This window comes from Nestor notabilis, unplaced genomic scaffold (genome assembly GCF_000696875.1).
Source record: "Nestor notabilis isolate BGI_N333 unplaced genomic scaffold, ASM69687v1 scaffold4945, whole genome shotgun sequence".
NCBI lineage: Eukaryota > Metazoa > Chordata > Aves > Psittaciformes > Psittacidae > Nestor > Nestor notabilis.
Window position 1 is genome coordinate 11751 of NW_009928685.1, and position 14541 is coordinate 26291.

At 42.1% G+C, this 14541-nt stretch overlaps 1 protein-coding gene across 1 annotated transcript in view; it reads left to right on the forward strand.

Moving 5' to 3' along the window:
• KATNAL1 (katanin p60 subunit A-like 1) overlaps positions 1 to 14541 on the forward strand; it is a 30359-nt gene that overhangs the window by 3695 nt on the left and 12123 nt on the right. The window contains exons 2-3 of the mRNA XM_010014622.1: positions 5404 to 5564; positions 7502 to 7680. Coding sequence (XP_010012924.1) covers positions 5404 to 5564; positions 7502 to 7680 — 340 coding nt within the window. The remainder of the gene's footprint in view (positions 1 to 5403; positions 5565 to 7501; positions 7681 to 14541) is intronic.

Sequence of the window (14541 nt, forward strand, 5' to 3'; positions counted from 1 at the left end):
ATCATCTGCTCCCCTGGGAACAACTGACTGGCTCAGTTCCACTTGATGCAATACTGCTTCTGGAACTTCAGAATCAGTGCTGACGGGGGGCAGGGATCATGTTATTAGTCTGGTACAACCTGCAGAGCTTCAAAAGGGCAAAAGATGCATCCTGGAGGGTTCAACCAAAGCAGCAGTGTGACAATGTAATAATTCCTCTGACTCTGGAAAATTCATTGTCATTGATTGTCCATCACTTGCTTGGCTTGGGGATGTCAAGGCTGACCTGCTCTTGAGACCCTTACTTGTTTTGCATCCAGGGGGTTCCCAGCTTGCTCCTGGGTGGTTGATTTAGCTCCATTCTTAGCCTCACTCCTAGGCCTATGAGCTCATTTGAAAAAGTTACTTCTTTGTTGAGGTTTGGCTGACATGTCGGCATATTCATCTGTGTAAATGCAGGCTGGGACTGGAAAGATTCAAAAGCAGAAGCAATTCATCTCTTTTTCTACTTAACAACAGTAAAAGGTAGGTTTACTGCTACTGTGAACTTTACTTGTGTTGACATTCCTCCTGTTTATTCTGAGAGAGTTTCTTGGCTGGTGCAGGTTTTTACTAGACAGCTGGCTTGTAGGAAAGAGCTGCTTCAGTGACAGTTCAGCAGCTGCAGAATGACAGCAGAGCGTGCCCCCAGGAGATAGTACTGGCTTACAACGAGGCCAGTGGCTCTCGAGCAAAGCCTGCTGCATGTTATAAGTGTGAGAGCACAGGACCTGAGGCAGGAGTTCAATGGTTCTCAGGGCACTGGGAGCTGCCAGCAAGGCACCCTTCTGACCATGGTCACTGGAGCAGGTGATTTGGTGCACTGTGCTCTCGCTTAAAGAATAAAGCATAACTTTCACTTCTGTTTTTTTTTTTTTTTTTCACATTTTAAACACATTTTAATCAATCTCTGCTTCTGTTGCTTTTGCATCGTGCCTGTTTTATTAACATTCTATAGGTTACTTCCTGAGTAATTGAAGAATGTACTGCAGGTAACTCATGAACAACTGTGATTCCAGGAGCTGTACTTTGATTCCATGGGATCAGTCTGGGTTACAGAGCATCTGTTGTGGGAATGGGTTAGGGAATTGTTATTTTCACTTTTAAAAAAAGGAGCTTGTTGAATAACTAGCACTAATTGCAGGCAGTAATTTCAGGTTTGGTAAACACTTTTATAGAAACTTGATTGTTTTTGTTCCAGCATGATATAATTAAAAAAACCCTCAGCACACATTGTATTTACCAAGGTACAAATACCCATGCTTATTGCTGTGGGAAGTTGTGTAGAAGTACAAGCTCTGGCATAGCAAATAAAAGCTTGTGATGTCAAAGCTACAACAGTTGCCAGATTGTGAAATACAGAGGAACTCCCTGAAATGGGTTTTGGAACTACCACTAAGAAAGAGTGAACTCAGCTCTTGGTCACTGTGTTTTATATCCGTATGTTAATGTGTTTTCTGCTTGGTTATTGTAAATCCTTAGGACTGGAATGTCAAAACAAAGTTGTGGGGCCACCCCCTGGGTTGAAAGGCTTTTTATCAGGCTTTCCAACACCACCCAATGGCCACGATGCTGCTGCTGTGGAGCAGGTGCTGTGGTTGGTAGGATTGGTTTGTATATCAGAGTGTGGCTTTGGGAGCAGGCAGTTTCACACAGTAGCTGAATCCAGTTAACACCCAGAGAGGCCAAACTCTTCCCCAGCTAGTCTTCCCTCCAGCTGCACCAGCTTCTCTCCCTCCTCTGCTCCCTGCCATTCTTTTTCTGGGATTCACCTGATCACAGGGTAGCGAGGCAGTACAGCTTTCTAACCCAGTTCTGTATTTTCTTTTTACTCTCTTAGGCTAATTTTCTGCCATTTTACCAAGCTGAGTCACTCTACTGTGATGCCAGAATTGCATCCAGAAAGGCAGTGGCAGGATGTGGTTGGGTAGAAAAAGAGAGGAGGAGTGGGACCTTCCTAGTTGGCAGTGGTGAGCTGTTAACTCAGCTCAGTTATCTCCTGAAACGGCTTCAACATGAATAACCTAAAGTTTTCTTCAGGGTCTCTATAATCTGAGCTGAAGCCCCCTGAGTGTTCTGGCACCCAAGGGAAGGGTATGATGGGGGGCAAAGCAACTTGGTGAGTCCAGACCAGTGATTTTCCTGTTTGTAGCCTTCTGAGGTTGCCTCAGAGTAGCACTGATCACTAAAAGATGCTGCTTAGTCACCTCCATAATCACAGGACAGCCCTTCTTGGCTCACATCTGGGTTGTTTCTCAGCTGCAAGGAAAATATTTTTCTGCACCTGATTCATCTGACTGGGTTTCTTTAGGGCCTCTAGGAATTTACCAGCTGGTTTTCCTTTGTGGTCCTGCTGTTAGAGTACACTGAGGGTTTTCTGTTGGTTGGTTTGCCAGGTACTGACTAAGCGCTAAGGGTGTGTATGTCAGAGTTTGGTCTGCTTGCGTCTGGCCCGAAGATGGTCAGCACTTGTTAGTTTTCGGCTTCCAAGGCATCAAAGGCTCACTTTCTCTCAGTTTTCAGATACCATCCTCTTTGCTGGTCCAGAGAGCTGAGTGACAGCACTCCAGCCCTCAGTGCTAGCAAGTTGTTTTCCACCAACTTTTCCGCATGTGTTGGAAGGCTGATAGGAGGAATGCTGTCTGTATTCCTGGAGCTCTGGAAGTGGCTGTCTCTTGTGGAGCAGTGCCCTGGGGAATTTATGCTGTATCATTCCTTTGTACCTCACAGCAGCTGTTTGGCTGGATTTATTTTTGGACAGGAGGGATGTGTTTAGACAGTTCGAAGGAACCAAGTCAGTAATCAATCACACTTGTAACTCAGCTGGAAGCTTTTGTACTGGGAGATGTGTCTGCTGATGGTGTGATGAGAAAGCAAAGAGAGCCAAGCAGGGCAGGAGCAGTCCTGCCTAAGCTGGATGTCCTGTGTCTTTGGAAAGATAGAGCTACTCCATCTGGAATGAGCAAGAAGGCTGTTTTGCACTGTGAATCGTCAACTTCTTGCTGTTCCTAAGGCTACTTTTGTACAAATACATGTGGAGCTTCTGGTGAAGTAAATGCAACGTTGCAAGAACTGTGCGGGGCCTTGGGGATTTACCCTTTACTTTGCCTTTGTCCTTGCTGGTATTTTGCTGATGACGGTCACATATATTCTTGTTAAACAGGGTTTTACACTAGAGAAGGGTTTCTTTGTGCTGCTGAAACCTCTTAATTTGTCCTTGAAATGGGAAAATTCCTGGAAAATATTACAGAGCAGAACAATGCATTGCTGTGGGGTGCACTTGGTAGTATTTTAGAAGAACTGTAGTTTCGAGAGAGAGGTGAGGTGTGTTTGTTACTGAGCGCTGTCAATTTAATCATTCGTTCTTTTATACACCTTACCCATGAGTTGTGTCAGTGATTTCTGTCTTGAAATTGCCCCACCAGAAGTGGGGTGATGCTGCTGCTGCTGTTTGAATATGTAGAGTGGGGCGGGTGAGGAAAGACACCATTCAGAGAGGAGAAATGAGAGTGAAAGAGAGAAATGGGATGGGCAGGTAAAGATCAGGCTGGAAAGAAGCGTGCTTCTTTTCACTGCAAAGGCACTGCACCCTGCATGTGCCCAGCGTGATTCATTCCCAAGCACACAGGGAGGCAGAAAAATCTCGGGCTAGTGGCCACATCTTTTCACCAGTGAGCAGCATTAGGAGGAACAGTCAGAAGATGTGATGCTGTTCAGTACTAGTTCTCTGATTTGCTGCTGCTACTACCCGAGCAGACAGGTGGGATTTGCAGACCTCCATTCCACTGATCCTCTCCATTAGTCAGGATCTGCACAGCAAAGAGAGGCAGGTCATCAGGCAACATTGTTGACATGCTGATGCTGCCCTCAGTTGCCTTCCTCTATTTGCCACAAAGTGAAGTCTGGTTGCAGCATTCCCAGGCAGTGTTTTTCCTAGCTCTTTTTCAGGTGTATGCATGACATGAGCACAGCTAGCTGACTCGTGTCTTTCCGTGGCTTTCTTGTAAGCTGACTTCAGAACCTGGCTTTTGATTCAGCGTTGCGGTTGTAGCCTCAATTGGTAGTGTGCCTGGTGACAGCCTGCAGGTATCCTCACCCTAGTGTTTCTTCACAAGAGGCTTGTAGAACCTGTGTGCCTTCCCACTGGATGGAAAGGTTCAGGTTGTCTCTGTAGCTCCAGCTGCGAGCCCATAACAGACAAGATTCACACTGGCCTAAGGTAATCCTAGCTGCCGAGTGCCAACAGTGATTTCCAGGCGTGCGCAGTGATGCATGAATTAGTTTTAGCAGTGCACCAACACTTCAGTGAAGAGTGACATCTGGGTGTTATGACCCTCAAGCAGGTAACAACCAAAGTAAGCATGGAGGTTGATCCTACAGGATGGAAAGCATCATTGAGTGACAGGAGGAAGACTGGTAAGACGCAGTACAAGTGCACTCAGGTGAATCTGAGCACATCTTAAGCTAATGAACTGAAAGCTTATGCTTCTGAGCAAGAATGTGCAATGCAGTTTTTGGCTGCTGGTGTGTACTAAGAACTGGTGACCTTAGCATACACACCTTGAGCTTGTAATGAGCCATATCACTTAAAACTTCACAAATTTCTACAGAGAATTTATTTTGCTTAGGCTTCATGGAAGAAAATTGAAAAGAAAAGATATCAAGTAAATAATCTTGAAATTATTGCAGTAGTTCTAATTCCCTGGCTAGTGGCAGTAGAGACTTCAAGTATAAAATTCAGCTGCACGATTCTGCAATCTGATTTCTTTCTGAGACATAATTTCCTCTCATTTTTATTTTACTTACTTTACCTATTTGAGCTTATGCTGTAGGGTGTTAAAGTTTCCATTTTCTGTTCTGATCTTTCCAATCCACCAAAGAATTCGCTTGTGCTTTGACTCGGTTGTTGAAGTCATTTACAAAGTTAATTTTGTAATATTATATTTTAATGATTTAGCCAGGTTTATAACTAGAGCCTTGGAGACTGTAATCAGGGAAGTTCTTTCAGGCCAGAATAGTAGCAAATATTTTAATGATCTGCCAACAGCACCTTTACTAGCATAAAAATATGTGTATGTGTGCATCCATGTCAACATGCACACAGAAATCTAAGCATTAGCAGAAGTTACAGGAGAGTGATCCCTGCATTAGCAATCATGTCTGGTCATGACATTGACAAGCAGGAAGAGGAACTCAACAGAGATGCAATTGTTTGTGCTGCTGTTAAAGATCTGTTGTCAGTCTGATAGGTCTGAGGGTTGAGAACGGAAGGTCTTGGGAGTCCCTACATTTGAGGGGAGAGTATGTTTTGAGTCACTTTCTATGGTTTAAGAAAGAAAAAGGTTGAACTGTAACAATTTTTAAATAATGTATGTGTTTCTCAAGGTGCGACAAGAATTAGTTGAAGAATATGAACAAGTTAAAAGCATTGTCAACACTTTAGAAAGTTTTAAAATGGACAGACGTGCAGATATCCCTGTTTCCTGTCAAGACGAGCCTTTTAGAGATCCCGATGTTTGGCCCCCTCCTGTTCCAGCTGAACACAGGTAATGAGGTTCAAGCAGAGTGGGTGAATAAAGCTGGGTTGGCATAATTTTGTGTTCTTTTTTGAATGCATTTGTAACGTGAAAATCACGCTTCATTTACCCCTTTGTCATTTGTAATAAAGAATAAATATAATAAATTGGGAAGGAAAAAAGTAATTAAAATACAGTTGGATTTACTGCTGAAGTTCTAAAGCAAGTCACTCCCTTATTCTGGCAAGAGTGACTAGCTAAGTGCCTGCAACTAGCATGCTGGAGAGGTAAGTGGGCTTTTGGTGACACTTGCCTTTCTCACATGCAGGGAGAAACTTCTCCATTTCACTTTATTTAAGCAGTTGAATTCACTGATGGCTGAGGAGCCACTAAGGAGTTAGAACCTAAAGTATCTTTAAGGACATGGTGGCTAGAAGTCACTCACTAACTACAGATAATATGACCTGTGTTTAATCCATTGGTTAGTTTTATTGCTAAGCGTGTTGTGTTATACATGGCATTTCTCTTCTGTAACCACCTTTAAAGTAACATTAGTTAGCTAATAGTTTGCTCAAAAAGAATGCTTGTGTATTTTCTGAAATCTCTGTTTTCACCCTAATAAAGCTTGGCACAGGTTGCTGGAAACAACAAATCCAATTTAAAAACATGGTTAACATTTACCATGCCAACATTTTTCTAACATTATAATAGTAAGGAATTTTAATGTGTGTATACTCACATAAGCAAAGGAACAAAGTAAAATGAGAGGTCTCAGTAAACAGAAAGAAATGTTCTGCTATTATTCTGGCCAAGTTTATTTGTAAATTTATGTGCTTTATTATTATCAAATATCTTTGCTTTTGAATATACCCTAAGAATGTAAGTGTAAAGTAGTATTAATACTACTTACTTTTGTGAGTGGTAGAAATGATTATTAGAATTTTTGTGGTAATGTTATGTGATGTGCAAGATTTATTCTTCTATCTTCCTTGGAGGTAAAGGCCAATTGTTCATCTTTTTTAAGCTGAAATTTAAATCTTGTGTACAGAAGTAAGGAAAATCAGCCACTCTTCTGTGCTGTTAAGTTCAATGAAAATGTATACAAAGTAAAATGTAGCTGTTGTATCCACAGTGCATTTAAGTATATACTCTTTCTAAGCCATATTCCAGGGTATGGTTTTGGAGTTGGCAATTTTTGAGTTACTCAAAACAAGGATCAGTAGAAGATTGAATAGGGGACACTAATTCAAGTTGGGTGATGTTCCTGGCTGTTTGTTTTAGTTCTGTATGTCAAGTCCAATCCCTAGAGCAAAATTACTGTGATACCTCTCTAAAAACCAAATTCTTTCTCATGCCACTGCTGAGTTCTCTTTGACATTGTGGGTGATGCACGCCAGTACAGGTGGTTGCGGCTGGGCTTTGTTTGCTTTTGCATTGTAGTCAATTTGTACATTTTGACATTTTCACTCAGGGGAACAAAGTCAGAGGTAGGAGAATTGTTTGAAAATTCTCCCTCCTTTGTTTTGGGGCCTGTCAAAGCTGTTAGCCAGCTTTTATTATTTTTTCTTAAACCACAGATGTCACATGATCCTGTTGAGTTTGTGCATATGAATATAGCCCAATATGATCTCCTGGTTTGGAGTCAGAGGAAACTACGATTTGAAGACTTACTAGATTGTTTCTTGTTACATGTGTATTGGTTTGTTGTAAGATTGGTTAGGAGTACTGATCATTGTGAACTGTTGGAACTTTTGTTTTCCTTTTGTGTTTTTTTCTTACTTTGGGTGTCAGACAGAACCATAACTACATTGCTGTATTTGCACATGTAGGGAGGTAAGACTTAGAGGCTTGTCAGCTTTAGTAATAATGCGCTAAGGGAATGAATGATGTGTTAGAATCCTTCCTTCTAAATGTTGCTCTTTTTTCACTGTTTTTAGCATGTTTTCATTGTGGTTGCTTATTGTTAGGGCTCCACCTCAGATCAGACGTCCCAGCAAAGCTCTGAGGAAAGAATCGCCAGGACTGCAGCCTCGTGGGCCTGTGGGCAGAGCACATATGGTATCCAAGGGCGAGAAGCCTGCAGGCAGCCGCGAAAGGGAATCTAGAGCTAGAGGAAGAGATGACAAGGTAAGAAGCGGGGAGGAGTGTGTGGGGGAGGAGTTACGATGCTGCAGGTGGCAAAGGGAAGCATTTTTAGTTTTAGTTTTTTAATACAGGTAATAACAGAAAGCCACAATAATCCTGTGCAAGAAAACTTGGTGCTTTCCTCTTGCCTCATGGACAAAGCATGTATCATGGGGATATTTACTAACAAATGACACCAAATTAAGGAAGGTTCTGTCATGTTGCTCAGTCTTGATTTGAGATTTTTTTGATAGGGATAGGAAGGAAGCATGGTGGCCTGTTCCTGGGGGTTTCTTATCATCTCAGCCCATGGGCTTGACTCTAATATGTCAGTGTCAATCAGGCATAAAGTCCCTTCACCTCCTTCTCCCCCATCCTGTGTTTTGATGTGTTTTGGTGGGGTTTTTTTGTGGTTTTGTTTGTTTGGGGGTGTGTGTGTTTGTTTTTGTTTGTTTGTTTTGGGGTTTTCTGTTTTTTTTAAATACAATTCAGGTCTTCTTTAAAGATTTCCATGTAAAAAGTGCAAAAGTGAGACCAGAGCCATTTGTAGACTTTAAACATTATGAATAAAGTTCCACAGTACCATTGCCTCTGCCATACCATAGTAAAATGCAGGTGTTCCTAGAAGTCCAGGACAATTCTGTAAATGCACTGATGCTAATTAAATCTGTGCCAGATTATTTGAAGTTATATAGTTGAAAATGATGTGAGGGAGACGTAGTAAAAGCAAACTCTTAGCAGCTTTAATTTTCTTTAGTTTATGCAATGGTTTTGTATTTATTACAGTGTTTAGGAAGATGCTTCTTGGAAAGGTTTTGTTTCAAAAATAAAACCAAAGAAATAAGCTAGAACAAGTTGGAGATTCTTTTCTTTGAAGACCCATGAAAAGGAAGCAGCACTGAAGTGAAAGAGAAGGGAAAAACAGAGATTCACTATTAAGTAGTGATGTCAAAGGCAGGACTGTTCTGTGGCTCAAAAAATATCAGTGTGCAAATTGCTGTTTCTGAAACACTTGAATTTTTAAATTTAACTGTGGAGTCCTTGCCAGGAACCTGAGGAATCTGTGGTACAAATGATACAAGTCGAGAGGGTACTGAAGCGGCTTTACCTTCCTGACAGGCAGAGATATGAGAGGCCCCTTCCTATGGGGGCACACAGTATTGTACAGATCTTGATAGATTAATAAGAAAATATTTAGGCCAGTTTTCTTCCAAATGAATTTGGTGAGTCCCTTCATGACTTTTCTGTTACAGGTTGATTTTTCACAGTGCAAAAAGGGCTCTAAGATACACTTTTTCCATCATGAATTGTTTTTCTGATACATGGGAAAAATGTCAAGCAATCCCAGCCCTTATTACCATCAGCAGGTAGGGCCAGGCACATTTTTAGCAGTGCCACTGAGTGACTGCACAGATAAAGCATTTTAGAAATCTCTCTACCCTGGACCAGTAAAATTTAAAACAAGAAGTGTGCATCCTGCAAGTGTAAAAAGCTTGTGAAGATCTGTGAAATTATTTACAGTTCTGCCAGCTATACAGGAATTGGAGTCATGGTGTGTGACAGGTTCACCAGATGTGATTGTATAAGGCAGCCTTCAAAGTCTTAACTCTAATGAGGGTGAACTCTGCTCTTGAAGCTTTCTGGTGATGAGCATGATAGGGCTTTACTATAAGGAGCCTACAACAACATGACTTGTACAATCCTTGTCTCTGGGAATAATGTGATTAGCAGCACTTCTGCTGTAAGGTGGAGGAAGAGTCATGGAGGTGTTCCATTTAATGTGGTACATTTTAAACACTGCTCTTACCTGAATAAATTGGTCACTAGGTGGCAGAAGGAAAATATGTCTACTCTTCAAAAAATACCAATCCATGTACTCTTGGTTTCCCCTTTGCCTACGTACTTGGTGGTTATTTTAGTTTCTTTGGGGTATGTAGACGAAAATGACCCCAGGTTACAAATTCTCATGTGTTATATGACGATTTTGTAAGGGATCCATGATTCTACTTTGAAGAAAATTTTGAGTAAAAGAGGACGTAGCCAGGTGTGGGAAGTGAAATAAGTTAATGCAACTTTCCATATTTTACACACAGGCACAAAAATAGGGTTAACTTCCCTTTCAGGCTTACCCTTTCCTAGTTTGCAAGTGGGTATGTTCTTCAGTTTCTGAACTTAAAGCTACCTCTGTAGCCTAGTTATGTCAAATCAAAGAGGTTCAGTAACACTTCATGTTCAGTTAAAAATAATAGGTAAAAACTGAAGCTTCAAACCAAGAAACCAGGAATCTCTTTTCTCACAATAAATGGTTCTCCTCTGTAGTTCTTGGGTTTGGGGGGTTTGGGTGCTTGGCTAGGATTACTTAGCACCTGTAATGAACTTGGATGCCATATCCATTTCCTAAGATGTTGGTCGCAATGTGAAAGGTTGTATGCTGTCCTGGCTATAACATCACAGTGTGATATGCATATTTATTTGTGATATTTTTCAAGATGAATATAGGAATAGTATGTATGTTTTAGAAGTGTTTTGCCTGGAGGCAAATGCCTTCTTTCACCATTTCTCCTTCCCAAACCACATAATCTTTTCATTCTGACAGTAACCATCTTGGGATAAGGAGTTTTAACCTGATTCTGCCTATAAAATGACCTTTTATAGAGCGACATAAAGTAGTTTTTGAACTGCAACCCACTGGATGGTGTTTATCCACTAAATCCTTGTATTTACATGTTCCTTTTTCTAAAATACTGCTTTCAAGTGCTTCTTCCCTCTTAGTTCCAGTGGAAATTACTAGGCTTGTTCTCAGAGTACCTTCTGATGGGTCATTGCCAAGAATTTTAGCCTCTGTTCAGTAGTTCAGCTTAAAGAGGCAGCATGAACACTACCTATTTGTCTTTTAGAAATTGCATAATACCATATCTAAGCACTAGCACACTTTTTTTGAGATTATTTTAGATTGTCGGTGCATTTGGTGAGAACAGTAAATAGTGCAAAGGGTATGAAATAGCCAAGGTCTGTGCTGCCATGGCAGTGAAGTGAATGTTAAAATCGATGAAGATATGACTTCAGAAAGTCATCTTTTTTTTCTTTTTTCTTGATTGTTCTGTTGTGTGTCATCAGATGTGAGATGTAGTCACATTTAGGTGTAATCATAGACCTCCATGCACTGGGATTGGAGGGCTGCATAATCTCCATCTGAGAATACCGAAACAACTGTAGGTGAAATTGCAGGGTCGAGAGCAGAGATTTCCTTTGAAGTGTATTGAATCTGCTGTTGTTTCATGTGAATGGTGAGTTGTATTGACTGTGCCTGTATTCAAAAGGGGAGAAGAAAAGTGCTCCAGGCAACTGGAGTTGTTAATTTTATGTAAGTATTGTACAAAGTTTTAAAGCAAATTTAGAATGGGTGAAAAGTTAAAGACTTGGAACTAACTGGAAAGTGGAATAAAGTGATACACGGTTTCTTAAGCAAAGGTGTTGCCTTTGCCAGCACTTTCTTTAGAGTTCTATTTAATATCTTAAAGAAATTACTCTATCTGGATGCTACGTGTGAAGCAATTAGTTAATCTAGTGAGTGTGTGGTGTAGAAGAATTGTAAGAGTGGGAGGAATTAGGCAGCAAGGGGAATGTAAACAAGTGCTACTGAAAGAAAAAGTACCAGTCAACTGGCAAAGCATTTCTGGATTTCCTCGGGACTAGAGATTGACTCTTGTTTTATATTTAAGTTAATGACCTTGGCATAAAAAAGGGGCATGCCCTAATTAAATTTGCCGATGACATTGAGTTGGGAAGCACCATCACCAGGGGTGGTGAATGAGGCTGTTCCAGAGGAAGAATTGGATGACTCTGTGCTGGAGTCATGAAAATGGGATGAAGTTCAGCAGCACAGAGCAGCAGGCTGTGTACTTGGAGACTAGAACAAGGATTCTGCTAAAATGTGGGAGCTCAGCGGTAGAGGAGAAGAAAGGTTTGGACTTCCCAGCAGGACTCTTATCAGGCACATCACCTTTTCCTGGCAGTGATGGGAAGGGCTGGCTGCTGGAGTGAGGCACAGACAGGTGCGACCTTTGGCTATGGCAGCAAGCGGTGGAGAGTGAACCTGGCAGTAGTTGTCTGGTGTTTGTGTGTAGTGGGAAGAGCCTGCAGGAAAGCAAGATGTTTTCAGGACCCAGGTCTAGTGATTGCAGCCACCACAATTATCCTCTGTGATTGATCTGTCTGAGGTTGGGTGTAAGGTGCCAGCATGATTTAGCCATGGAAATAAATGGAAATGAAATCCCAGGCCCGGTTTGCTGAGATGTTACCATTATAAGAGGCCCTGGTGAGACAGCAGCTGGAGTATTTGGCGCGCATTTCTACAACTGTGCATAAGAAAGGCATATTAATATTAGAGGAAGGGTGAAAAAAAGGAGGGCTGCCCAGGTGAGCAGGTAGATGTGTTCAGCTTGTATCCCAATAGGAGGCTTGGTTTGGCAAATGAAGTCAGAGCACGTACATGCTGTGACTGCATGAGAGTGGTGGGCACATCAGTGAGAAAACTGCAGGAACTAATGCATGAACGTAGTGCAAGAGTAGAAACACATTCATGTTGGAAATACAGTTTTTGTTCCAGTGGGTGAGTGCAGGTCTGATAGCTCTTCCTGATGGAAAGCCCAGCAAATTTGTAACGTGTGTTGGTCAAAACTTGGCTGACTGAGGAGAAGGTTACATGGTGGGATTGCCAAGGGGATGGGAGCATTCTCCTGCAGCCCTGTATGCCTCTGTCTGTTGGCACACCTTCTTAGAGAGAAGCCAGCACAAGCAGCTTTATGTAAAGCTGTTTAATACCACAAGAAGAGATGAGGATATGACTGGAAAAATTACGCTTACTCCTGCTGCCTGTGTGATTGAGGTGGCTTTCTTTTTATATTGTTTTTTCTAGTCCTGCTGGCTGAGGATTGTAGGTTGGACAATTTGGGAGCAATGTTCATAATCTTATTACATGTGAAAACTGTAAATAGTTTAAATCGTGGTTTAATTTCAGAACTAAAAATATAATGAAAGGAAACATTCAGTGTCACTAAACCGACAGCCACAGTGATGCTGAAAGCTCACCTCCCTGTGTGCCGCCCTTCTCCCTCCATGGCCGAGCCATGCCGCAGGGAGCAAGAAAAAACAACCATCCCAGGAAGAGCGAGTATCCCAGCACCAGGTACTGGGGCACAGGGGCTCAGCTCTTCCTTCCCCCTTCTGTTTCTGTTTATCTATTTTATTTATGTCGTTCCACAGCCAGGCTTAGTGTGGCCTGCAGCGCCTGACTAGGAAAAAGAGTCTGTTGCAGAGGGATAGACGTGTGTAACAAAGACAGACAGCATATACCTTTCATTTAATTTCATTGCCATTTCCCCCCCTTCTTTTTTTTTGTAGTTACATTTGGATTCCATTTTCTCTCCCCTGAAATCTTCCAAACACTACAGGGCTTTTTTCTCCTTTTCCATTTCTAGCATATTATGCTAGACTGTTACATTTTTGACACCAGCTTTTTGTCTGAACACAACTTTTGGCTTCATTTCCATTGCAAGAAGACCTGACCTGGGAGTACTAAACAACACAGACTTCACTTGGAAACAGGAAATAAAAACAGTGAGAAGAAAAGTGCTCCCTCACAGGCCTGGTGGGTACATGGCAACTGGGAGGCGTGTAATCTCCACCTTTTTCTTTTTCCACTGCGAGGTTATTTGTGTGTCTCCAGCTGCCTCTCAGCCCGCCTTTGCCTTTTGTCCAGCCAGCTGGGATTCTTTAACTTGCTGCTATGATAGTGTTTAGAAGCTGAGTTAAGAGTCCTAAAGTAGCTATCTACTCAGACTCCTTTGGTAAAACAGCACAGCTACTTTTCAGGCACTGCTGAATGGTGCTGTTGTGCTGGGAGGGGAAGCCGTTTCCTTCTGAAGTGGGAGAGGAGGAGCATGAGCCCTCATGCTTCAAAGGGAAAATGTTACTTCACTCCCAAAAGCTTAACGGCACTTTGGAAGCATTAACCAGAAACTCTGGGCTTTTGGGGACAGAGGCAGTGTGTGGCTGGGTCATTGAATAAGCATTGGCATGCTGCAGAAATCATTGTAGTTCAAAGAAGTCTGGGTGAGTTGGGAGCTTCTTTATAGAGTTTTTGGTGCAGTCCTTAAATAAATATGACCTTTTAAAGCATTGTAACCGTGGTGCTGGCCTGTGAATGAGGTGGGGAAAGTAGGTAGTTTGCAATTGAGGAAAGGAGAAATTGCTGGGCAGAATCACTTTCATTAAACAAGGGGAAAGAATCTTCTTGGATTTTCTCCATCAAAGACGACGGGTATAATCCTTTTCAATCATAAGGGGCCAGCTGTTTAGCTCTGGCAGATAGTGTGGCAGGTGTAGCATCTTCACACAAAAAAATATGTTTTGGATGCTCTGGTCTTCAGCCAGGAGGTAGTGTGGTGTTAAGTCGTGACACAGGCGTCAGTGTGAAGCTGTTCCTGCATTCATCCCTTTGGCTGGACAGGAAATGTGTCAGTTGGTATCTATAAAGAGTTTAGCACTGTTAAGAGAATCTGGTTTGCTGCTTTAAAACCAACCCATCCACCCACTGACTGTTGTAGGTAGTGAGCTCTGGTGGGTTTTTATCACTGCTTCATCTCTGAAGAAAGCATAGATATCTGGGGACTCTGTGGAGTGTAGAGTGTGAACACTCAGGTTTTGCTGGCCATTGTGGTGCTGAGATAGCTGTGTTAAAGCTTGATGCCTTCCTGTGGCTTCTACAGAGGTGAACCAGACAATATTGCTATACACTGCTAGGGAAGGATATGTTGAAAGAATAATGTCCTTATGAGCCTCTATGACTTTCACTTCTAGGGAAAGCACATACCACCCGAAG